Source organism: Urocampus carinirostris, chromosome 17 (genome assembly GCF_059441175.1).
Source record: "Urocampus carinirostris isolate Australia breed hairy pipefish chromosome 17, RoL_Ucar_1.0, whole genome shotgun sequence".
NCBI classification, from domain to species: domain Eukaryota; kingdom Metazoa; phylum Chordata; class Actinopteri; order Syngnathiformes; family Syngnathidae; genus Urocampus; species Urocampus carinirostris.
Genome location: NC_142365.1, coordinates 8,542,521 through 8,568,678, shown reverse-complemented (window position 1 = coordinate 8,568,678; position 26,158 = coordinate 8,542,521). Strand labels below are relative to the sequence as shown.

The window sequence follows — 26,158 nt, the reverse complement described above, 5'->3', positions numbered from 1 at the left end:
GAACCTATTTACTCACAGCAAGGCAGATTACCTAGAATAAATACAAAGAATAAGCAAAAAATAAACACTCGGTCGAGGATAATATTCTAACCACTAGGGGCACTGCTTCCCGTGGTGTGTCTTGGGCGAGTACAACCGGGCGGCGGCAACGGAACCGTGGCAATCTACGACGAGGTCTTCTGCTACCGGGGACCGAGACGATCCGGATGAGAGCCGAAATGTGCAAAACGAGATCGGTCTAGTTATAAAATAAAACCTCAGTGTACGCCAAAAATTTATCCAATTCGCATTAAACGCATATGTTGCCAGGTAAGAGATGACCCACTTGACATTTCTGTGCAGTAGCAAGATTACACAGTAGATAAAAAACGCACTAGTAATGTACAGCAGCTTGTTACTCGTTTATATTTAATTGCATCTTTATTTTTAATTCTTGATTGTTATTAGGGATTTGCCATGTAGTGTTGGGAACACTACTTTAAAAGAGGAATTGGTCAAAGTTAATACTCTTCCCAAAAAGTAATTAAATTAGTAACTGGATTATTCTATATTTAAAGAAACTAGTTACCAGGGAAAGCATATCAGAAAATCCGCGAGGACATCTTTGACTGGAGTGTACTTGTAGAGATGGGAATTCAAACTTTTCAGAGAACCGGCTCTTTCAGCTCACTATAAAGAGCCGACTCTTTTGGGTCGCAAACGGCTCTTCGGGTGGTTTTTGTTGCTTTAATTCAGGGGTGTCAAACAGGAGGCCCACGTGCCAGATCTCAGAGAAGCTCAAGAGAAAAACGAGCTGCAGCTTGAAATATGTCCACTTGATGTTGCCAAAGCCAGGTGCCTCTCGCAAAGACGCTGTACTTGTATTTCTTTTCTCTCTCTCTTTTTCTCCCTTTTATCACTGTCTGACTCTTTTTCTCTCTCTCTGTTTCTCTTTGTCTCCTCTCTCTCTGTCTTTTTTACCTTAATTTGCTCTCTCTTCCTTTGTTACTTTTCTCTTTCTCCCCTTCTCTCTTTCTCTCCTTCTCTTTTATCTCATCTCTCTTTTTTTCTTTGTATATCTTTATCTCGCTGTATTTCCCCCCCTCTCACTATTTGTCTTTTAATCTCTTTTGTTTCTCGTGTTCTCTTCTTTGTCTTTCTCCCTTTCTCTTTCTTTGTCCTACCCTCTCTCTTTAACTCTCTCTCTTTCTCTTCTTTCTTTTTCTCTCTTTTTCTTTCTCTCTAATCTACTAGTCCCAATCCACCCCTGCTTTAATTCCTATATTACCATGTAATAATAACCGGTTCAGGGTGTTTCCTGCCCACTGCCTGAAGATTGTTGGGAAGGGCTCCAGCACCACCGCGACCCTACTGAGGATAAGCGGTGCAGATCATAGATGTAACAATATGCACTGAATAATTTAAGAAGGGGGTAAAATAGAAAAACAAAGACACCATGGAAAGAGAGAAACAAAAGAACATGCAAAAACCAAAGGAAAATAGGGAAACAAAAAGGAATAAACATTATGTTTTGACTCATTAACACTGAAAAACACAGGGAACCAGCTGTTGATGGGTAGGGAGCCAGCTCATAGAGCCATTTCGTTTGCAAACAACACAAGTTGGTCGGCGCATCAGCACAAATCCTCCTTTTCTTTCGGCGCATTAGTAAATATGTACGCAATGGCTGTTTAACTAGAGGGTAGTTTCTATTTTGAATGGTGAAAAGACGGGACGTAAACAACTCAACGGAGAGAGGGAAACGGCGTCAGGCTTGACTGTCGCATCGCTTTTGGCCGTCAGTAACGGTAACGGCGTTGTAATGGCGGAAAACCGAATTAGTTAGATTACCCTGATGCTGAAAAGAAAAAAACAGCTTCTACCTTTAGCATCGTGGCAAGCCTTGGCACACAACAAATATAGTATCCCCCCACTTACAAAGTTTGATACAATATCTCAGAAAAGTTCTGTTATTACTATGTTATCATTGTGCAATTGTCAGAAGTAGGGTTAAAATAAGTCAGTAAATCAGTAAATAGCTAGCTTCATTTCCATGGTTATCACGTTTTTGCTTCTACCTTTAGCATCACACTAAGCCATGGGACCCATAGCGAATATTTAAAGTACAAAAATACAGTATGGTATGCCTGACTCGCAGTCTTTACGTGACGAAAAACATGATGCAGGGTTAAAATTGGCTCAGTAAATAGCTTGCTTCATTTCCATGGTTATCACTTTTTTGCTTCTACCTTTAGCGTCACACCAAGCCATGGGACCCATAGCAAATATTTAAAGTACAAAATTACAGTATGGTATCGCTGACATGCAGAGTCTACAATGCGCACAAGATTTTGAACTGAAAGATAGAAAGGAATTGTGGGAAGTAGTTCAGCATATACCATATATGCATTTTCATTGTGTCGTAAACAAACCCACGGCAGACATTCAAATGACGTTGACCAATAGCAGATAGGCATCTCAGTAACCATTATACGCCCGAAGACCGGAGTTTTTGGTTACATTAAATAATTTATTGTTGCTGTCTTAAAGGGACATTGCGGGTTATTTAGCGCCTTCTAGTGGTAAAATTTTTTGAAAAAAAAAACACAAAATTTGTCTAAAATTACATAAGAAACAACGATTAAACATACAAATTAAAAATAATCATAGGTTTAGAAGTTTGAATTTACATTATACGCGCTTCACCTAAAGCACAGGTCCGCTAAGGGATTGAATCCGGCCCGCGAGACAACACTCAGAGAAGCGCAAGAGGAAAACAAGCTGCAGGTTGAAATATGTCAACTTGATGTTGGCAAAGCCAGGTGGCTCTCACAAACGCTGTACTTGTATTTCTTTCTCTCTCTTCCTCCCTTTTTCTCTCAACCATTATCTCTCTCTTTCACTCCCCCTGTCTCTCTTTTTCTCTTTCTGTCTTTTTACTTTGTTTTGCTCTCTCTTCCTTTTCTCTTTTTTCTCTCTTTCTCTCTCTCTTTTGCTCTCCCCTTCTCTCTTTCTCTCTCTTTTGCTTTCCCCTTCTCTCTTTCTCCCCTCCTCTCTTTCTCTCAGTTTCTTGTTTTCCTTCTCTCTTTCTATTTCTCCTCGGATTTCTGTCTTTCTCTCCCTTCCTCACTTTTTCTCTCAACCATTATCTCTCTTTCACTCCCCCTGTCTCTCTTTTTCTCTCTGTCTTTTTACTTTATTTTGCTCTCTCTTCCTTTTCTCTTTTTTCTCTCTTTCTCTCTCTCTTTTGCTTTCCCCTTCTCTCTTTCTCTCTCTTTTGCTTTCCCCTTCTCTCTTTCTCCCCTCCCCTCTTTCTCTCAGTTTCTTGTTTTCCTTCTCTCTTTCTATTTCTCCTCGGATTTCTGTCTTTCTCTCCCTTCCTCACTTTTTCTCTCAACCATTATCTCTCTTTCACTCCCCCTGTCTCTCTTTTTCTCTGTCTTTTTACTTTATTTTGCTCTCTCTTCCTTTTCTCCTTTTTCTCTCTTTCTCTCTCTTTTGTTTTCCCCTTCTCTCTTTCTCTCTCTTTTGCTTCCCCCTTTTCTCTTCCTCCCCTCCTCTCTTTCTCTCAGTTTCTTGTTTTCCTTCTCTTTTTCTATTTCTCCTCGGATTTCTGTCTTTCTCTCTCTTTCTCCCCCTCTCACTATTTCTCTTTTTATCTCTTATGTTAATCACGTTCTCTCTTTTTCTTATCTCTCTCCTTCTCTCTCTCTCTTTTTCTCCCTTTCTTTCTCTTTTGTCCCACCCTCTCTCTTTTTCTCGCCCTCTCTTTTGCACTTTCTCATTTTCTTTCTCTCTAATCTACTAGTCCGGCCCCCGAGAGATTGTTTGTTCTATCGTGTGGCCCCCCGAGTTAAAATGAGTTTGACACCCCTGATCTAAAGGGTGCTCACATAGTCGTCCGCCGTCTTGCTGCTACGGGTACCCGAAAACTTAAAGAGACTAAGCAAAAAAATGAGAAGTAAAAAATTTTGCGTTTTTGGTCACTTCGTGTCTCCGTAGTTTGTATGATAGCACTCGTTTTCAGTTGCATTACACAATAGGGCGACATCTAGTGGACAAATGATGCACACTGTCTCTTTACAGTACACGAAAAGAAACACTTATAACCCGTTTTTATTCGAGCGTGGCCTTTTTTTAAGAATGGAGACTAAATTTGACATGTTACTTGCACTAGTAACGTTTTTGAAAACAAAGTACTACGCAGTAGTACAACAGCAGTGAGCAAATGACTGATTAGCATTAGCTCAAAGGCCTAACGGTTTGATTTGAATTGCTAGTTGTTGTAACAATGTCGTTATCGTGTTATTACCAGGTAGTCCTGATTAGAAGTAGGGTTCAAATTCCCAGTAAATCACAATGACCCATCACTGGCGAGCTATTTTCAGAACGGGTGTCACAGATTTTCTCATAAATGAAATGTACATCATAGAAAATGTGTGTCGTTGCAGCTCCGCCTCCTTGAAGAGCTGCTGACGTCCTCTGCCCCGCCTCCGCCGGAGCGTCCACCAATCACCGATTGATATTTAATGGAAGTTTTTAAAATGGGCCAATCGCGGAAGTCTCCGCCCCCTCCGTCCGGGACGCTAGCTTCTTCGCAACTGCTTGGTGTATTATGTTAGCCGTCACGGAAACGAAGACGAGCAGGGCAATTCAATGTTGCATGCGGCCTATCTATCACAGGGGTGTTAAAAATGCGGCCTGCGGGCCGGATCGGGCCCGTCCTGGGGTTGAATCTGGCCTGTGAGACAACACCGAGAGAAGCGCAAGAGAAAAACGAGCTGCAGTTTCAAAGATGTCTACTTGAGGTCTCGCCAAAGCACGTGGAGCTGTAATTTTTCCTCTCTCTTTTTCGCGTTCTCTGTTTTCTCTCTCTTTCTCCCTTGTTCTCTCTTTTTTTTCAATTGTTCTATTCCTCTATTCTCTTTTTTATACCTCCCTCTTCTCTCTCTCTCTCTTTGTCTCTCCTTTTTTCTCTCAGTGTTTCTCTCTTTTTCTCATTCGTTTCATCTATATTTCTCTCTTTCTCCCTTTCTTTTTCTGTTTGTTTTCTATTTTTGTCTTTCTACTTTTTTCTTTTTCTCTTTTTTTTATCTCTCTGTTCTCTCTCTTTTTATCTGTTTCTCTGAGCATTTCTCTCATTCTTTTTATCTATATTTCTTTTTTTTTCTCCCTTTCCCTCTCTCTCTCACTCTCTCTTTCTCTCTGTCTTGCCATCTCTTTCTGTCTCTCTTTATTTCTTTCTGGCCTATATATTTTTTTTATTTTTATCAATCTTTGCCTTACTCTCTTTCTTTCTTTCTCTCTCTCTCTCTCTCTCTCTCTCTCTCTCTCTCTCTCTCTCTCTCTCTCTCTCTCTCTGTCTCTCTGTTCACCTACCTCTCTTTCCTTTTAATCTACTAGTTTGGCCCCCATGACTGTTTTTGATATCATGTGGCCCCCGAGCTCAAATGAGTTTGACACCCCTCGTCTATAAGGTCGAAAGATGAATCCATGAATCGATTTTATTTTTGGGATGAGGTTTAGTTAGGACAGTTTTATAAATCCCAGAAAGTGTCAAATGATGGCTGGTCTTTAAAAAACAAACCCGGTATGATTACATGACACAGATGAGTCATTTATTTATTTTGTGTAGAAAATATTTTTGGAAAGAGATATTTAATGCATGCCGCATCGTAAAGTATTATGATAGTTGTTTTCCCATTTGATTAGCTACGTTCATAACAACCTTGCATCAAAAGCTCAAATCATTCAAACCCAAACATTTATCTTCAATTTTAATAACCGATGAATCGTTTCAAGCCCTCGTGAGTGTTGTATCGATTGGATTTCCCGCCTGAATCGATTCTTCGGGTGAGTGATTACGGCGACCCCAAGTGGAAGAAAATATTGTTTGTTTAATTTTTGTATGGGACAAGCTTTCAAATGTCTAAAAAATAAAATATGTATCTATTGTATGCCTGTGTGTGTGCGTGTTCTATCACAGAAGGTAGACGAATCACAAGAAGATGTTAAATGATTCACCCGACTTAAATGATTCAGTCCAACTCTTAACTGAACCTCGGAGACCTGTTGATTCGATTCACAGACACTCAACGTGAAATACTAGATTTTTCTGTTTACAGACTAAATCAGCAGGAGCATTAAGGTTAAACATAGATGAATCAACAAAAAAGATTCAAGGATTCACCTGACTCAGATGATTCAGACCAACTCCTAATGGAACCTGATAGACTTCCATTCAAAGACACGATTGAGCCGACTCTTGTCATCGTATCAACCTGAGACACTGGATTTGTCTGTTCACAGACTCAAATTTTGTAGGAGCATTCAATTTGAACGTAGTTGAAACGCAGAAGACATTAAATGATTCATCTGACTCGAATGATTCAGTCCAATTCTTAACTGACCCTCGCAAACCTGTTGATTCGATTCACAGACACGATAAAGCCGACAGTCATCGTACCAAAGTAAAATCCAAATTCTTCTGTTCACAGACTCAAATTTTGTCGGAGCATTCAATTTGAACGTAGATGAATCACTGAAGACATTAAATGATTCGTCTGACTCTGATGATTCAGTTCAACTCTTAATGGAACCTCATAGACTCGTTGATTTGATTCACGGACACGATTGAGCCGACTTTGTCACCATATCAACCTGACACACTCGATTTTTCCGTTCACAGACTCAAATTTAACAGGAATCAAAACGAATCACTGAAAACGTTCAAGGATTCACCTGGCTCATGATTCAGATCAATTTCCGATGGAACCTCATAGACTCGTTAAACCGATTCAAGGACACAATTGAGCCAACCCAGCGATTTTATCAACCTGAGGGACTTGATTTTTCAGTTCACAGACTCATATTGACATGATTGAACGTAGATGAATAACCGAAGATGATTCACCTCACTCAGATGTTCCAGTCCAACTCTTAATGGAACCTCATAGACGCAAAAGACTCATCGTATCAACCTGAGACACTCGATTTTTCTGTTCAAAGACTCAAATCGGCAGGAGCATTCAATTTGAACCTAGGCGATTCACTGAAGACATTCAAGGAGTCACCTGGCTCAGATGATTCAGTTCATTCCTGACGGCTCCTCATAAAATCTTTCGAATCACAGGGCGCAGATGAATTTGTTTTATAAACTTGTTTTATAAAATTGTTTCTTGAGACTTTGATTTGCTGTCACCAGTCAGAAAAAAACTTTGAATCACAGGGCACTGTTGAAAAAGAGGTCCGTCGACTGCTTCTATTACCATGTCCTGATGGCGAGGCGAAGGTCCCTCGGCTGCCTCTGTTACCCTACTTGGGCAGCGAGGAGAAGGTCCCTCAGCCTCTTCTGTAACTCTGTTCTGGCAGACAGAAGAAGGTCCCTCGGCTGCTTCTATTACCATGTTCTGGTGGTGAGGAGAAGGTGCCTCGGCTGCTTCTCTTATGTCCTGATTGCCGATTCAGAGCACCTGTGACTACTCAATTGGCGCCAACAGCCCTTAGAGCTGATGGACTTATTTTAAACCCCTGGCTTTCAAGAGATCCCTGTCAGATTGTTGCAAACCGTTGCTCCCAGCTCGGCAAGCTCTCGCGTTCAGACTCTGTTCCTGCCCTGTTTTTCTCTGCCAGACACCCGTTGCCAACCTGTTCCCGGACCTGACTCTGCCCCGTTCTGCCTTCCCGATACCCGACCTGTTTTGCCCCGCTACCTGCCTGACACCTGTTGCCGACATTGTTTCCGAACTTGACACCGCCCTTGCTCTCCTGTCCCGGCTAACGACTTGTATTTCCTGCCAATCTTCGACCATCCTCGCTCGACACGGAAGTACCACTTCCGTGTCTCATGTCACCTGCTACCCTTGTCCGTCAACCAATCCCTACTCTCCCCTCTTTATTAATAAAAACTGAGCAAATGAGTGCTATTGGGTCCTGTGTCTATGTCTGGTCTGTGACATCTCTCCCCATTTGGGCAGCAAGGAGAAGGTCCCTCAGCCACTTCTGTTACCCTGTTCTGGTAGCGAGAAGAAGGTCCCTCGGCAGCTCCTATTACCTTGTTCTGGTGGCGAGGGGAAGGTCCCTCGGCTGCTTCTCTTACCTCGTTTTGGCGGCAATAAAAACTCAGCAAATGAGCGCTATTGGGTCCTGTGTCTGTTTCTGGTCTGTGACAACTTTCCCCATTTGGGCGGCAAGGAGAAGGTCCCTCAGCCACTTCTGTTACCCTGTTCCGGTAGCAAGAAGAAGATCCCTTGGTAGCTCCTATTACCATGGTCTGGTGGCGAGGAGAAGGTCCCTCGGCTGCTTCTCTTACCCTTTTTGGGCAGCATGGAGAAGGTCCTTCAGCCACTTCTATTACCCTGTTCTGGTAGCGAGAAGAAGGTCCCTCGGCAGCTCCTATTACCATGTTCTGGTGGCGAGGGGAAGGTCCCTCGGCTGCTTCTCTTACTTCGTTTTGGCGGAAATAAAAACTCAGCAAACGAGCGCTATTGGGTCCTGTGTCTTTTTCTGGTCTGTGACATCTTTCCTCATTTGGGCAGCATGGAGAAGGTCTCTCAGCCACTTCTGTTACCCTGTTCCGGTAGCAAGAAGAAGATCCCTTGGTAGCTCCTATTACCATGGTCTGGTGGTGAGGGGAAGGTCCCTCGGCTGCTTCTCTTACCCTTTTTGGGCAGCATGGAGAAGGTCCTTCAGCCACTTCTGTTACCCTGTTCTGGTAGCAAGAAGAAGATCCCTTGGTAGCTCCTATTATCATGGTCTGGTGGCGAGGAGAAGGTTCCTTGGCTGCTTCTCTTACCCTGTTTGGGCAGCATGGAGTAGGTCCCTCAGCCACTTCTGTTACCCTGTCCCGGTAGCAAGAAGAAGATCCCTCGGTAGCTCCTATTACCATGGTCTGGTGGTGAGGAGAAGGTCCCTCTGCTGCTTCTCTCACCTCGTTTTGGCAGCAAGGAGAAGGTCCCTCAGCCACTTCTATTACCCTGTTCCGGTAGCGAGAAAAAGGTGCCTCAGCCACTTCTTTTACGCTATTTGGGCGCATGAAGAAGGTCCCTCAGTCTCTTATGTTACTCTATTCTGGCAGCGAGAAGAAGATCCCTCAACCACTTTTGTTAACCTGTTTGGGCGGCAAGGAGAAGGTCCCTCAGCCACTTCTGTTACCCTGTTCTGGCGGTGAGGAGAAGAAGGACCCTCGGCAGCTTCTATTACCATGTTCCGGTGGCGAGGAGAAGGTCCCTTGGCCGCTTCTGTTACCCTGTTTGGGCAGCATGGAGAATGTCCCTCAGCTTCTTCTGTTACCCTATTCCGTCAGCGAGAAGAAGGTCCCTCAGCCACTTCTGTTACCCCATTTGGATGACACGGAGAAGGTCCCTCGGCCACTTTTGTTACCCTATTCCGGCAGCGAGAACAAGGTCCTTCCACCGCTTCTCTTACCCTCTCCCGGCAGTGAGTTGAGACCCTGACCGCTTCTGGCCCTGTTTTAGCAGGGACGGATGCTGACCCTCGGTCGCCACTGTAACAAGTTCCAGCCCAGAAGGTCTGTTTGCTGCAGTTTCCATGATCTTTTTGGGTTTTTTTGGGGGCCACAATCTGGCCACCCTACCTTCTGTTACCACGATAGGTTTGTTTTTTGTTTATGGTTTGGACCCGGCTTGTTTTTGTTTCTTGTTCCAGTTTTTAGACAATAAACCCCATCCTTTCTCGAGCACACCTGCCTCCCTTCCCCGCGTTTGGGTCCGCACACGTGACAGTCAGCTCCCTGAAGTAGCACCTCCGGCTAAGCTCTTATTACTAATATTGTAATCATTGATAAGATGGCACTCCTAGGGTCATTGATTTAGCGCTTCGAGTCTCTCGGGTGAAAGTCCGCCTCGATTGAGGACAGGTTGTCTAACGCCTTCCCAGACGACTTCAACATGGTTGCCGGTCAAGACCTAAGCAAGGTAATGGAAATGATTGATTAAGCTAGCTTTTGGAACCACTTTCTCAATTAAAATTGTGTGGCTAAGCGCTAAGCTAAATGCTAATTTTCAAACTAGCCAAAAAAATCTGTTTATACTATGTGCTTTCATTCAAGGCAGCTTATTTTAACCCTACTTCTGATGTCAATTATAACCTTTATCTTCTTTGTTTTCTTCTATCCTCACTGTTAAATGTGAAACTGGAGCGCCACGTCCAAATTCGTTGTCACAATATGTTTAACCTATTTTGTAACAATGACAATTAAGGTATATTTTATTCTATTCTATTCTATTTTATTCTATTCTATTCTATTCTATTCTATTCTATTCTATTCTATTCTATTCTATGATAACAAACTGGTAATAACATAGTTATAACAACATAATAACGACATAGTAACAACATAATACCTTGTCATTTTAGAGATCTATATCAAACTGGTAGCGCCTTAAGCTAATCAGTAACAAATAATTAGATTGCAGGTTGGAAACGGTTGCTGACCTGGCGTATAGATAAAAAATTGACTTTTCCTTTTCGTACGTACGCACGTGATTTGATCGTGTCCTGTTTGAAACTTCTTTTGAAAACACTGTACACCATAGGTGTCAAACGGGCGGCCCGCGGGGCCAAATCAGGCCCACCGATGGTTTAAATCCGGCCTGCAAGACACAAGTGAGAGAAGCGCAAGAGGAAAATGAGCTGTAGTTTTCAATATTTCCACCGGATGTCACCAAAGCCAGTTAACACTTACAAAACAATTGTTGTAGTATTTCTCCATTTCTCTCTGACTCGCTTATTTTTTATTTATTTCTCCCTCTTTTTCTTTCTCCTGTACACTCTCTCTTTCTCTCTTTTCTCTATTTCTCTCTCACTCTTTCTTTTTCTTTGTCTTGCTCTCTATTTTCTCTCTCTAATTTACAATTTAATTCTCTTTCTTTCTATTTTTTTCGTTCTTTCTCACTCTCTTTCCCCTTTTCTACCTCTCTCTCTCTCTCTCTCTCTCTCTCTCTCTCTCTTTGTCTCTTTTTCTCCTGCTGACTCTTTTTCTTTCTGTCGTTTCACTTGTCTTGTTCTTTTTATCTTTTTCTTTTTTCACTTTCTTTTTCTCTCTATATTCATTTCCTCCTTCTTCTCCATTCATATCTCTATTCTGCTCTCTCTATTTCTCTCACTGTTACTCTGTCTCCCTTGTTCTCCCCATCTGTTATCGCTCTCTCTTTCCCTCCCTCTCTTTCTCTGTCTTTTTCTCCCTCTCACTTTCTCTTAAACTTACTAGTCCGGCCCCTGTGAGATTTTTTATAGCATTTGTGGCCCCCAGTTAAAACGAATTTGGCACCCCTGCTGTAAACGTTGGTTGCAAAGGAAATTGTCAGGACCAGAACGGAGACAGGACCCACTTGCATTGCGTTTTTTGGGAAGAAAGAGAAAGGGTTGCCCACGATCCGGTGGTTGCTGGACACGGGATACAGATTGCTCTGAACGCGGAAGTGGATCTTCTGTGTCAAACAATGGCGGTGTCGGGAGCTGAAAAACGGGTCAGTAGCTGGGACAGGAGAGCAAAAACTTGGTCGGGGTCATAAGCGAGTCGTAAGCTCGGAGCGGAGAATAGACGTGGTCAGGGACAAAAAGAGGTCGAAAGCCGGGACGGGAGAGTAGACGTGGTCAGGTTTAAAAACGGGTCGAAGACGGGAGCAAAAAAACAGGTGGGAGTCAGGGTCGAAAAAAGCATTAGCATTTTATGACAATCTGGAATCTTGTGAATGATGGACTTAAATGGAAGACATTGGAAGGCAGAATTTGTGGATCGGGAATAAAAAGGGGCGGGGTCTCCTGTTTTTGTCAGGGTCAAGATGACGTCCCGAGGAGGCGGAGTCACGAAACAACCAAAGAATCAATGACGGGGGGCAAAATGGCTTCCGACATGATTTACACCATCGAGGACGTCCCCCCCTGGTACCTCTGCATCCTTCTGGGGCTGCAGGTACGCAATATTCCTTAAGTTTTTCTTTTTGTCTCATTTTTTTTATTGTTTCATTTGTCTTTTTTTGCCCTTTTTTCTTTTCATTTTTTTCTTCTCTTATTTCTCTTATTTTTTATCTTATACTTCTTTCCTTAAGTTTTTTTCTTTTCATCTCATTTTTTGTTTAATTTTTCCTTTTTTTACCTTTCTTCTTTTCTTTTTTTTTCTTCTCTTATTTCTCTTTTTTTATCTTTTCCTTCTTTCCTTAAGTTTTTCTTTTTGCCTAATTTTTTTTACATTTATATTTTTTTGCCCTTTTATTTATGTTTTCTTCTTCTCTTATTTCTCTTATTTTTATCTTATACTTCTTTCCTTAAGTTTTTCTTTTCGTCTCATTTTTTGTTTCATTTGTCCTTTTTTTACCTTTCTTCTTTTCTTTTTTTTCTTCTCTTATTTCTCTTTTTTTATCTTTTCCTTCTTTCCTTAAGTTTTTCTTTTTGCCTAATTTTTTTTTTACATTTATATATTTTTTGCCTTTTTATTTATGTTTTTTTCTTCTCTTATTTCTCTTATTTTTATCTTATACTTCTTTCCTGGAGTTTTTCTTTTCGTCTCATTTTTTGTTTCATTTGTCCTTTTTTTACCTTTCTTCTTTTCTTTTTTTTCTTCTCTTATTTCTCTTTTTTTATATTTTCCTTCTTTCCCTAAGTTTTTCTTTTTGTCTCATTCTTTTGTTTCATTTGTCTTTTTTTGCCCTTTTTTCTTTTTTTTGCCTTATTTTTCTTCTTCAAAAGTTATAAGCTGCTATTGTCACTTTGACACTCCATATTTTGTTTTCTTCCGTTTTTAGCACTCGTTTTCAGCGGCACGACAGAATACAGCAACAACTAGTGGTCTAATAATACACACTGTCCCTTTAACCTTTCCATGACGTCAGGCGCCAGTTGACCTAATTAGGTGTTTTGCTCGAAGCCAACCTGAAATTTCACATTTTATTTTGAAGACTCAGTAGAAGGGAAAATGTATGATGAGAAATTCAATATTGTGTTACGTAACGAACTCTAAGTTCAATAAAAATATATAATTTTTCATATTTCTGTGCATAGTGTCATGATTATCGGGAGAGCAGAAGTAGTCGGGATCAAAAACAGGTCGCAAGCCGAGAGGGGAGAGCAGAAGTAGTCGGGATCAAAAACAAGTCGTAAGCCGAGACGGGAGAGCAGACGTGGTCGGGATCAAAAACAGGTCGTAAGCCGGGACGGGAGAGCAGAAATAGTCGGGATCAAAAACAGGTCGTAAGCCGAGAAGGGAGAGCAGACGTGGTTGGGATCAAAAACAGGTCGTAAGCCGGGACGGGAGAGCAGACGTGGTTGGGATCAAAAATAGGTCGTAAGACTAACAGGAGCAAAAACGGGACGGGCGGGAGTCAGGGTCGAAAAAGGCTTGCCTTGTATACACAGAGGTTCGCAGACAGACTGACGACAGGGGACAAATAGGGGTGGGTTTAAATGGGGACAGGGAGCCAATCAGAACCCGCGGTGGTTGGCGCCAAAAGAGCGGGCACAGGTGATTCAAATTGGTAATCATGACAGCATAGGTTTCGTTGAGAGTAGAGGGATATATTTTCAGGCTATTAACCACAGCAGCAGTATGTCTTTAAGAATCTAGTGCAGCACTTTAAGAGAGAGAGAGAGAGAGAGGCAGAGAGACAAAAAGGAACAACGACAGGCGGATAATTTTGTTCTAGTCAATAAGATGGAAATCTGTCCCGACTTGGAATTTGGTTTGAGCTTTCCTCTACCTCGTCCACTCTGCTTTCTTAGCACTACCTGACGTGCTTCAGCGGCACGGTGGCGGTCCCCTTCCTGCTGGCCGAGGCCATGTGCGTGGGCCAGGACCAGAACACCGTCAGCCAACTCATCGGGACCATTTTCACCACCGTGGGGATCACCACGCTCATACAGAGCACCTTCGGAGTCAGGTGAGAGTCGGGATGGAGACGGAATCCGGATGTTTGCTTGACGCTTTCGCTTGCGGCACAGGCTCCCCCTCTTCCAAGCGTCGGCGCTGGCCTTCCTGATTCCGGCTCAAGCCATCCTTGGTCTGGAACGATGGGCCTGCCCCCCACCAGGTCAACACAACACACTCCTTGTCCTGGTGGATGTTTTTGCTTCTCCCTTTAGCATCATTGGAGCCTTGGGTCGATAGCGTGTAAATATGATACAAAAAATACAGTTCCTTAGGGGCTTTGTGAAAAACACAAGGTTCTGAACTGAATGAAGAGAAAGGGATCGTGGGAGGTAATTCAACCAATAGCCAATCGGCATTTTCATGTCACCATGATGCAAACCAATAGCAGGCAAGCATTTCAGAGACGTAACTTGCACAGTATATATATAGGTAGGTTGGTGCTTGGATACGTGGGTGGATTGTTGTTTGTGTGGTAGGTAGGTAGGTAGGTAGGTAAGTAGGTAGGTAGGTAAGTAGGTAGGTAGGTAAGTAGGTAGGTAGGTATGTACATAGGTGGGTGGGTAGGTAGGTGGGTAGGTAGGTTGGTAGGTAGGTGGGTAGGTGGGTAGGTAGGTAGATAGGTAGGTAGGTAGGTAGGTAGGTAGGTAGGTAGGTAGGTAGGTAGGTAGGTAGGTAGGTAGGTAGGTAGGTAGGTAGGTAGGTAGGAAGGTAGGTAGGTAGGTAGGTAGGTAGGTAGATAGGTAGGTACATAGGGAGCCAGGTAAGTATGTACATAGGTAGGTAGGTAGGTAGGTAGGTACATAGGGAGGTAGGTAAGTATGTATGTAGGTAGGTATACAGGTAGGTATGTAGGTAGGTACGTAGGGAGGTAGGTAAGTATGTATGTAGGTAGGTATACAGGTAGGTATGTAGGTAGGTACGTAGGGAGGTAGGTAAGTATGTATGTAGGTAGGTATACAGGTAGGTATGTAGGTAGGTACGTAGGGAGGTAGGTAAGTATGTATGTATGTAGGTAGGTAGGTAGGTAGGTAAGTATGTATGTATGTAGGTAGGTAAGTAGGTAGGTATGTAAGTATGTATGTATGTAGGTAAGTAGGTAGGTAGGTAGGGAGGGAGGGAGGTAGGTTAGTATGTAGGTAGGTAGGTAAGTAGGTAGGTAGGTAAGTAGGTAGGTAGGTAAGTATCCATGTATTTATGTAGATAGATAGGTAGGTAGGTAGGTAGGTAGGTAATTATGTAGGTACATAGGGAGGTAGGTAAGTATGTATGTAGGTAGGTATGTAGATAGGTAGGTAGGTAAGTATGTATGTAGGTAGGTAGGGAGGTAGGTAAGTAGGTAGATAGGTAGGTAGGTAGGTAGGTAGGTAGGTAGGTACATAGGGAGGTAGGTAAGTATGTATGTAGGTAGGTAGGTAGGTAGGTAGGTAGGGAGGGGGGTAGGTAGGAAGGTAGGTAAGTAGGTAGGTAGGTAGGTAGGTAGGTAGGTAGGTAGGTAGGTACATATGTAGGTACATAGGGAGGTAGGTAAGTATGTATGTAGGTAGGTAGGTAGGTAGGTAGGTAGGTAGGTAGGTAGGTACGTATGTAGGTACATAGGGAGGAAGGTAGGTATGTAGGGAGGGGGGTAGGTAGGGAGGTAGGTAAGAAGGTTGATAGGTAGGTAGGTACGTATGTAGGTACATAGGTAGGTAGGTAAGTATGTATGTAGGTAGGTCGGTAGATAGGTAGGTAGGTAGGTTGGTGGGTGGTTGTATGGTTAGGTGAGTTGCACGAGCAGTAGGATAGGTGGGTGTGAATGTCTGGACTAAAGTCTGCGTGCTCCTTGACAGAGGACATTTACGGCAACTGGACTCTCCCGCTGGACACGTCTCACGTTTGGCAGCCTCGCATCCGAGAGGTAGCGAATCTTCCATCACCCCAAAAAAACCCAAATCTCTTTTTCAAAGCAACAGTCTGATGTTCGTGTGTCTCAGATCCAGGGCGCCATCATGGTCTCCAGCACAGTGGAGGTCTTTATCGGCCTGCTGGGCTTGCCGGGGGTCCTGTTGGAGTATATCGGGCCCCTGACCGTCACGCCGACCGTCTCGCTCATCGGCTTGTCCGTCTTCACCACGGCGGGCGACCGGGCGGGGTCTCACTGGGGATTTTCGGCACTGTGAGGAAGCGAGGACTCGGGACGGAACGCGGACGCCGGTCTTGAGACTTTTCCGTATGCCCAGGTGCATCATACTCATCGTGCTGTTCGCTCAGTACCTGCGGACCACCTCCATGCCGTTCCCCGTCTACACCAGGAAGGGAGGTCTAAAATGGAGCCGGCTTCACGTCTTCAAGATGTTCCCGGTAAACCACAGGTGTCAAACGGGCGGTCCGCGGGCCAGATCAGGCCCACCGATGGCTTAAATCCGGCCCGCAAGACAACAGTGAGAGAAGCAAAAGAGGAAAATGAGCTGTAGTTTTCAATATTTCCACCAAATGTCACCAAAGCCAGTTAACACTTACAAAACAGTAGTATTTCTCCATTTCTCTCTGACTCACTTCTTTTTTATTGATTTCTCTCTCTTTTTCTTTCTCCTGTTCACTCTCTTTTTCTCTCTCTTTTTATCTTGTATCTATTTCTCTTTCACTCTCTAACTCTTTCTCTGTCTTGCTCTCTTTCTATTTTCTCTCTCTAATTTACACTTTAATTCTCATTCTTTCTATTTTTCTCTTTCTTACTCACCCTCTTTCTTTCCCTTTTTCGACCTCTCTCTCTCTCTCTCTCTGTCTCTCTCTCTCTCCTCACTTTCTCTCTTTCTCTCTCCTCACTTTTCTCTCTCTCTCTCTCTCTCTCTCTCTCTCTCTCTCTCTCTCCTCACTTTGTCTGTCTCTCTCTCGCTCTCTCTCTCTCTCCTCACTTTGTCTCTCTCTCTCTCTCCCCTCACTTTGTCTCTCTCTATCTCCTCACTTTGTCTCTCTCTCCTCACTTTGTCTCTCTCTCTCTCTCTCTCCTCACTTTGTCTCTCTCTCTCTCTCTCTCTCTCTACTCACTTTGTCCCTCTCTCTCTCTCTCCTCACTTTGTCCCTCTCTCTCTCTCTCCTCACTTTGTCCTTCTCTCTCTCTCCTCACTTTGTCTATCTCTCTCTCTCTACTCACTTTGTCTCTCTCTCACTTTGTCTCTCTCTCGCTCTCCTCACTTTGTCTCTCTCTCTCTCTCTCTCTCCCCCTCTTTCCCTCCCCTTTTCTCCCACTCTCTGTCTCTGTCTCTTTCACTCTCTGTGTCTCTCTTTTTTCTCTTCCTTTGTAGCTCTTTGTCTCTTTCTCTCTCTGTGTCTTTTTTTAATTTTGCTCTAACTTCCTTTTTTCCTTTTCTCTCTTTTCTCTTTCTCTCTTCCTACCCTTCTTGCTTTCTTTTCTTTTACCTCTCCTTCTGTCTTTCTATTCCTCTTTGGATTTCTTTCTTCCTCTCCCTTTCTTTTCCCCTCTCTCACGACTTTTTATCTTTTGTTTCTCCCTCTCTCTCTTTTTCTTTCTTTCTCCTGCCCTCTCTCCTTTTCCCTCCCTCTTTCTCTTATTCATTTTTCTCTCTTTTTCTTTCTCTTTAATCTACTAGTCCGGCCCCCGACAGAATGTCCGTCCTATCGTGTGGCCCCCGAGTTAAAACGAGTTTGACACCCCTGATCTAGAACCTGCTGCATCGGTCAAGAATATTTCATGTTTAGGATGGTCATCCTGGAAGAGGATGACCTAAGGTTTCTTCATTTTCCTCAGGCTGAGGTTTTTGACCGTTTCCTTGCCCTCATGTTAGTTTCAGATCAGGGGATGTTGTTATGGTGGTCAATGCATGTGATTGAGGGCTTTACAAATGAACAGGACCTGCCATTGTTTTCCTATCTGTTCCCGTTTTCTGCCCAGATCATCCTGGCTATCATTCTGGTGTGGTTGCTGTGTTACATCTTCACTCTGAGCGACCTTCTACCGAGTGACCCGCATCAGTACGGCTTCGGGGCGCGCACCGACGCCCGGGGGGACATCATGACCTCCGCCCCTTGGTTCCGGGTGCCTTACCCCTGTGAGGACCGCCCACCTCCACGTTCGTTTAGCTTTAAGTGTTGTCATGATCAAAAAGTGGTGCAGTGTTTCCTCTAAGCTGCGCGCGTGCACAAATGCGCACATTCTCAGCGCACAAGAAAATCTAGCCAGCGCACAAAAATGAGGGCTCAAAATGACTAATTAAGAAGCGACTCAAGTCAAAGTTACAGTGCATGAAGGTCAAAATACCCGGGTTCCCCTGACGTTGTGTCCTAAATGCGGTATTTTGAAGTCGAGTCGAAGTAGAACGAAGTTGAGTAAAGTTAGTAGAGTTTGTCGAGAACCGGCTTCTTCGGCTCGGCTCACTAAAAGGAACTGGCTCTTTTGTGTCCTAAACGGCTCTTCAGGTTGTTTTTGCTTCTTTCATCCCAACATGACCAAATATGATGTAAAATTATTCACAAAATGACTTAAAAGAAGGGGGGAATAGAACAAAAAAGAAAAAAAATACCGAAATGAAAAAGTAGTGAAAAGCTGAGAAAAAAAGAAACAAAAGGAAGAGAAAAAAGAAGGAAAAATTCTGAAAAAAGCCAGAAAAAAAGAAAAGAAAGAAACAAAGGGAAAAAAGTAAATAGAGAACAAAAAGAAAAAAAGTAACAGCTAGGAAAAAATAAACACAATTATATTTTTTTAAAAAGGGATTAAAAAAAATACAGGGAAAAAGAAGAAAAAGTTTGTGTTGCATTGAAATAATTTCCAATTATACCAAGTCAATCTTGTAGCCAACATTGTACTTCCGCTAAAAATGTGATTAAATACAGTTCTGTATCTCGCAACCGACGAAATAAGCCCCCAAAAATGTTAGTAGTATGCGACAAAAGATACCAGGAAAAAAAAGAAATGAAAATCTTGTGAAAGAATTGTTGTAAAAATAAATGATGTTTGTAGGCCGTACCACCTTTGCAATAATACATGAGTCAATTCATTCAAAAGTAAAAAATAAGTTCGCATTGCCGGAAACTCAGCAAAATGTAACTTGATGTCAAGTTTTGGGATTGCTGTTGCTCACTGTTGTTTCAAGCGTTGCTCACCGACTTTGTGTGAACGTTCAGACCCGTAAGGAAAATTACAGGGAACATTGCAGCGATCCCTCATTTATTGCGGTTAACGGGGCCCAGAACCTCCCTGTGTTATAAGAAGTAGCCCCCTGCCCCTTATTTTTAACATGTGCTCTAGCAGACCCCACTCAAAACAACAGTCGAATGGGGATAATGGATCGCAGCCGTATGGTGTTGTTCATTTTAGGCAGAAAAAAAAGACAAAAATGAGACGCTACACATGACACTGATGATGTCACAAACCAAGTCAGGAAACAGGAATGGAGAACCCAATAGCGTAACGTACTCACGGTTTATTAGGGAGAGGAGGAATGCGCGCACACTCGATCCGGAGCTCAATGGTCGCGGAAGTGGGTCGAAATCCGAACAAAAGAGTGGTCAAAATCAAACAGATCAGGCCGAAAATAAAACAGGATCAAACACAGGAAAATTCACAGAACTGGGCATTTCACACAGAGTTTAACAGAAGTTTCACAGACGCTCTGACAACTAACTGCTCAAAGGACAGCATTTAAGTACTCCCAGTGAGCAATCTGTCAACGCGTTTCAGCCGGTGTCCATGGGCGGGGCCAATTGGGCGCCGTGGCAACCGTGACAGAACCTGGCGCCACACAGCTGGGACCAATTGGGCGCCATGGCAACCGTGACAGATGAGCTCTCTTGGACCCTGCTCTCAGCCCCTGCTCTCGGCAATAGTCAACTGGGGATAATGTATTACAGGGGCACGGGGGCTGTATATTTTAGGCAGACATAACGGAAAAAAGAGCAGCTACGCGTGACACAAATTCGCACACACTTGACCTAACTAGGTGGCGACACCATGACGGATGGTAGTAACCTGTAGTAAACAGTTGACGAGGCTAGTAAACATCAACAAAAGCTAGACTATTCAACACCATTAGCAATGACTAGCCAAACCAATAGTGTGCAGCTTTCGAATGTGGTGGCTCGTCATAAACCACAAAAAGCGCTGTTCAGAGAAAAAACAAATTTTTCCTGACTTCAGTCCAAACGATCTCTACCACTTTGCTTAGATGGAGTATCCCCATACACCAGTGCCGATCTAAAAGCTTGTAAAAGTCTGGATGCTTGACAGTTCTTCGTAGCTGGTACGCTACGAAAAATGCAACACCGGCGTGAAAAAACGACTTTGTATGTAAATTTTGGGGAATGGAATAGAACATTCATTTCATTTCATTTCAACAGTAAAGCACAGGGCATTAGCACCCTGTGCAGAAATCCCGTCTTGTCTCGTATTGTGTTTTATTCAGCGATATAAGGTGATAGCGAATAAATCTCATCTCATCTCATCTCATTAGCCGTACCGCTTATCCTCATTAGGGTTGCGGGGGGGCTGGAGCCCATCCCAGCCATCTCCAGGCAGTGGGCAGTGGGCAGGGGACACCCTGAACTGGTTGCCAACCAATCGCAGGGCACACGGGGACAGACAACTCACTCGCTCATTCACACCTAGGGACAATTTGGACCGGCCAATTCACTTGAAATGCATGTTTTTGGAACGTGGGAGGAAACCGGAGTGCCCGGAGGAAACCCACGCAAGCACGGGGAGAACATACAAACTCCGCACAGGAAGTCTGGAGCTGGATTTGAACCCACGACAGGTTCCCATGACATGAACTGTGCCGCACAAGCGCTAACCACTGCGCCGCCGTGCCGCCCAGTGGTGGTTATATTCTTCTGTATTTGCTTCAACTGTCACAGACCAGAAACAGACACGGGATCCAATAGCGCTCGTTTGCTCAGTTTTGTCATGTCCTGCACGGTTGTCATGGCGCCCAGCTGGCCCCGCCCCTTGACACCGGCTGAGACGCATTGGACTGATTGCTCTTGGAGTACTTAAGCGCTCCTTTTGGAACCGCCCGCTGCCAAATCATTGTTGAACCCTCGTAGAATCCCTGTTCATGCCCGTTTGATCTGAGTAATGCCTAGTTTGTAATTTTGATTGCCTTTGAACCTGTCTGGTTTTGTTTTTGGTCCGTTTGTGTGTCGGACAACTTTTCTTTCCTAATTAAAGGGACAGATCGTCTACGCATATGAGTTCCGACTTCCTGCTTCCCGGTCCGTTACGTGACAGGTTTTTCTTAATAAAGAGGGAGAGTAGGGCTTGCTTCCATGATCTGACGGTTGACGGACAAGGCTAGCAGGTAGCAGGAGGCGCGGAAGAGGCACTTCCATGTCGAGCGAGGATGGTCGAAAATTGGCAGGAAATACAAGTTGTTAACCGGGACAGGAGAGCGAGGGCGGTGTCTAGTTCGGAAAGAAGGTCGGCAACAGGTGTCAGGCAGATAGCGGGGCAAAACAGGTCGGATATCGGGAAGGCAGAACGGGGCAGAGTCAGGTCCGGAAACAGGTTGGCAAGGGGTATCTGGCAGAGAAAAACAGGGCAGGAACAGAGTCTGAATGTGAGAGCTGGGAGCAACGGTTCGCATAACGGTTTGACAGGGATCTCTTGAAAGCCGGGGGTTTAAAAGGAGTTCAGCCAATCAGCTCTTAGGGCTGTTGGCACCAATTGAGAAGTCACAGGTGCTCTGAATCGCCAATCATGACATCAACTCAAATCCTAATTCAAGTGCTGACCACCAGGGTGCCTCTGCTGTTCGTCATGGTTCTCATTCTGCTGGGGAAGGAAACTTGATGTCAAGGATTGATAGTCAACTGAGGATAACGACAATCCTAGCATATTTGACCGTGTTTCCACTCTAGGCCAGTGGGGGTTGCCGACGGTGACGGTGGCAGGAGTTCTGGGCATGTTCAGCGCCACTCTGGCTGGCATTGTAGAGTCCATCGGCGACTATTACGCATGCGCTCGTCTCGCCGGGGCGGCTCCGCCCCCAGTGCACGCCATTAACAGGTAAGATGTTTACCTTTGACCCCTGCCAGCATGGCTTTTAACAGAATATCTGTTGGCAGAGGAATCTTTACCGAAGGAGTGTGCTGCATCATCGCCGGACTCCTGGGCACCGGGAACGGATCTACGTCCTCCAGCCCAAACATCGGCGTCCTTGCCATCACCAAGGTACCGTATTTTCCCCACTATAAGGCGCACTGTGTTATATGGCGCACCTTCAATGAATGATATATCTTTAAACTTTTTCCATACATAAGGCGCACCCCATTATAAGGCGCTATAAGTGCATGCTGGTTTAAGATCAGGTAATTGTGCAATTTTGTAATTATAATCCCGCGCAGTCCTTCGAGACATTTTTGTGATTAAGGGCGTCATAAATAAATGTGACTTAACTTGACTTGGCTACAGTAGAGGATGTAGTTATGTTATGCAACCATTAGATGGTGCCGCGCTAAAGGGAATGTCAACAAAACAGTCAGATAGGTCAGTCAAACTTTATTAATAGATAACAAACAAGCTTTCCACAACTCCATTCACTCTTTTATTATTTTCTCTGAGGTAAAGCATTTTCGTGACACATCTTTAACATCTTTGAACAACAGCAAGGCATAACATTTTACTTTTCCTCCATTTAGTCAACACGCAAAAAAACGTCCGATACTGTTAGGGTAAATTAAACGTTCGTGCAATCGCGATATAGTGACACTCGTAATGTGCAAAAACAAGTGCAAAACAATAACAGTAAAGCAATAACATAATAACTGTAAAATGTAAACCGTTGTAGTGGGTTTTACATAATTCACCCATGGAACTATTATTCAGTTAGCGAGTTCCTAGGGGGACTCTTAATTCTGCCGGCTCGAGCCACTCTCGTGTTCGATTCATTAATGTTGAACTCTCTCGCTGCTGCTCTATTCCCGTGTTCTACTGCGTGACTGATCGCCTTGAGTTTAAACTCTGCGTTGTAAGTGTGTCTCTTAATAGGAGCCATTTTTATACAAACGCACAAATAAAAGAGAATCGTTGTTTAATATTTCCCAGTATGCACAGCGCACTTCTTCTTCTACGCGAAAAATGGAGTCGGTGGCTGCTAACCGTAAGTTGCAAGACCTTGTAATTCAATATTGATCTGTATATAAGGCGCACCGGATTATAAGGCGCATGGTCAGCTTTTTAAAAAAAAATCAGATTTTATGTGCGCCTTATAGTGCGGAAAATACGGTAACCGTCCTCGTGGAATTTGATTGGTTTCGGTAACCCGTTACCGGGGGATTTTGGACAGGTGGGCAGTCGCCGCGTGGTCCAATACGGCGCCGGCATCATGTTGCTGTTGGGGTGCGTGGGAAAGTTCACCGCTCTGTTTGCGTCTCTGCCCGATCCCATCTTGGGAGGGATGTTCTGCACGCTCTTCGGTAAGTCCAGATCCCGGCAGCCATTTTGGAACATGGGAAGGGCGAAACGACAACTGTTGTTTGTGTGTGTGAGGCATGATCACGGCAGTGGGCCTGTCCAACCTGCAGCTGGTGGACCTCAACTCCTCCAGGAATCTCTTCGTCCTCGGCTTCTCCATGTTCTTCGGGCTCACGCTGCCGGCTTACCTGGACGCGCACCCTAAATGCATCCAGACTGGTGCGAAAAATAAGGCGCGGCGCCCATTTTTGTACCCGGGCTAGCGACCGATACTGTCGTTTGAATCCAGGTGTGGAGGAGCTCAATCAGATCTTGACGGTTCTCCTGTCTACTGAGATGTTTGTCGGCGGATTCCTGGCCTTCTGCTTGGACAACACCGTACCAGGTCATACATGTTCGTCTCTGTTACCATGACGACGTTTGTCTGTGGACCGGATGGCGCATAGCCATTCTGTTACCACTCGTTTATCAAACTAAATGGGTACCAAACCACCCTGCAATATATAAAAATCCATGAATTAGAAGCTCCCATTTTAAAAATAAGCTCTGCCGTCCGGCGGTCTTACCAATAGTCGACCGTAGATAATAATTCAGGCAACAGGTGCTGGTCATTTAAGGCAGAAATAACGGAGAAACAGAGCTGCCACGCTTGACACAAATTTGTTCTCGGCCCCTGCTCTTGCCAAAAGTTGACTGCTGATAATGGATTGCGGCCGCAGGAGTGCAATCCGTTTTGAGCAGAGATGACAGCAAAAATAAAGCTGCCTTGCTAGACTCAAATTGTTTCTCTCTGCCCCCATTTTCAGCAATAGTTGACTGAGGATAATAGATTGTTGCCAAAACAGTGCAGTTCATTTTAGCCAGGCCACAATGGCACGCTTCATACCCCAAATCGGAATAAAAAGCAGCCTATGCTTTCAGCAATAGTCGACCAGGAATAATGGATCGCGGCCACTACCATGCATTTCATTTTGGCAGGCCATAAGGGTAACCTCCCGAACAAAAGTGTTTTCTGATGGTCCTTACTTGCAGCAATACGGGATAATAGATCACTGCCGCACGAGCGCACTTTATTTTAGGCGGGAATACAAACAAAAAAAGAGCCTCCAGGCCTGGCTAAAGTATACTTTCCAGTCCCTATTTGCTCATTATGTTAACAGGGATAATAGATTGCGACCTCATAAGTACTATTCCTTCCAAGCATAAACACTGGCAAAAATAGCCGCCCTGCAAGACGCAAATTGCTCTCTCGGCCCTGCACATTCAGAAATAGTTGACTAGGGTGAATGGATTGTCGCCAAAACAGTACAGTTCCTTTTAGGCGGGCCACAATGGCATGCTCCAGGGTCTGAATTGAAAAAAATACCCCTTTGTTGGTCCATGCTCTCAGCAATAGTCGCCCAAGGGTAATGGATTGCGGCCACAGTTGTGGATTTCATTTTGAGCGGGCCAGAACGGCACAAAAAGTGCCTTCTGACGGTCACAGCTTGGAGCAATATAAATAGGGGATAATGGATTGCGGCCGCACGATTGTAGTTCATTTTGGTGGACTGAACGGCAAAAAAAGACCCACCGAGCCTCGAAACAAATTTGGTCCGCCTGCTCCTGCTTTCAACAATATGCTATAGAGCACAGGTGTCAAACAGGCGGCCCGCGGGCCAGATCAGGCCCGCTAAGGGGTTGAATCCGGCCGAGACAACACTCAGAGAAGCGCAAGAGAAAAACAAGCTGCAGGTTGAACTATGTCAACTTGATGTTCCCAAAGCCAGGTGCCTCGAACAAAGACACTGTACTTGTATTTATTTCTCTCTCTCTCTCTCTCTCTCTCTCTCTCTGGCTCTCTCTCTTTTTCCACCCCTTTTCTCCCACTCTGTCTCTGTCCCTTTCATTCTCTGTGTCTCTCTTTTTCTCTTCCTCTGTTGCTCTTTGTCTCTTTCTCTCTGTGTGTCTTTTAACCGCTTTTGCTCTAACTTCCAATTGTCTTTTTCTCTTTTTTCTCTTTCTCTCTTCCTACCCTTCGCGCTTTCTTTTCTCTTTTCTCTCCTTCTGTCTTTCTATTTCTCTTTGGATTTCTTTCTTCCTCTCTCTTTCTTTTCCCCCTCTCTCACGACTTTTTATCTTTTGTTTCTCACGCTCTCTCCCTCTCTCTCTTTCTTTGTCCCGCCCTCTCTCCTTTTCCCTCCCTCTTTCTCTTATTTCTTTATCTCTCTTTTCTCTTTCTCTTTAATCTACTAGTCCGGCCCCCGACAGAATGTTTGTTCTATCGCGTGGCCCCCGAGTTCAAATGAGTTTGACACCCCTGCTATAGATGATAACCGATCAAGTAGCTTTGCATTTCATGTTTTTAGGTTCTAGAGAGGAACGAGGCCTCCTGCAATGGAGCGCCATGACGTCCTCCTCGGCCTCCTCTCCCTCCTACGACTTCCCTGTGGGCATGGCTGCCGTCCGGCGAGCCCGATGGCTCACCAGAATTCCCATAAGTCCCACTTTCCGGGGATGGGGCCCTTCCCGGGATCCGCCGGGCCCCCCTGAAGGGGAGATGGAGCGACCGGGAGAAACCCAAATGGAGCAGGGGGCGGAGCCTGAAGAGCAAGATATGTACACCAAAGTCTAACTTGTGTTTATTATGTATATTTCCAAGCTACTCGCAAACTCCATGTTGATATTTCCTTTTATCACAGACAAAGTTTTTACATTTTGTTCATAAAAACTCTGTTCCACACTATGAAGCACATATGTACTGTACCAAATTGTTTTACATTGTTTTTGTTGTTGTACAGGATCCATAAAGGCTCCCGGTTTTATACAAATTTAATTTCATGTCATTATTTTTGAATGAAGAGCACTTTATTTCAATCAAGATAACATGAAACTTATCAGAAATAGAA

At 44.2% G+C, this 26,158-nt stretch overlaps 1 protein-coding gene across 1 annotated transcript; it reads left to right on the top strand.

The window, feature by feature from the left end:
- Positions 1-9,887: 9,887 nt before the first annotated feature.
- slc23a1 (solute carrier family 23 member 1) lies at positions 9,888-25,913 on the top strand. The gene is made up of 14 exons (XM_088321666.1): positions 9,888-9,914; positions 11,777-11,914; positions 13,717-13,874; positions 13,936-14,024; positions 15,694-15,761; positions 15,838-16,019; positions 16,084-16,204; positions 17,757-17,913; positions 21,716-21,863; positions 21,923-22,028; positions 23,143-23,272; positions 23,346-23,489; positions 23,560-23,655; positions 25,619-25,913. The coding sequence occupies exons 1-14, from the start codon at positions 9,888-9,890 to the stop codon at positions 25,882-25,884; spliced, it is 1,830 nt and encodes a 609-aa protein (XP_088177792.1). The 3' UTR covers positions 25,885-25,913.
- Positions 25,914-26,158: the final 245 nt, after the last annotated feature.

Excerpts from the sequence above, each read along its gene's own strand:
- slc23a1 (XM_088321666.1), top strand. The coding sequence starts at position 9,888 with ATGGTTGCCGGTCAAGACCTAAGCAAG. Across the intron at positions 13,875-13,935 it reads CAGAGCACCTTCGGAGTCAG|GCTCCCCCTCTTCCAAGCGT; the intron begins GTGAGAGTCGGG and ends CTTGCGGCACAG. Across the intron at positions 22,029-23,142 it reads GCGTCCTTGCCATCACCAAG|GTGGGCAGTCGCCGCGTGGT; the intron begins GTACCGTATTTT and ends GATTTTGGACAG.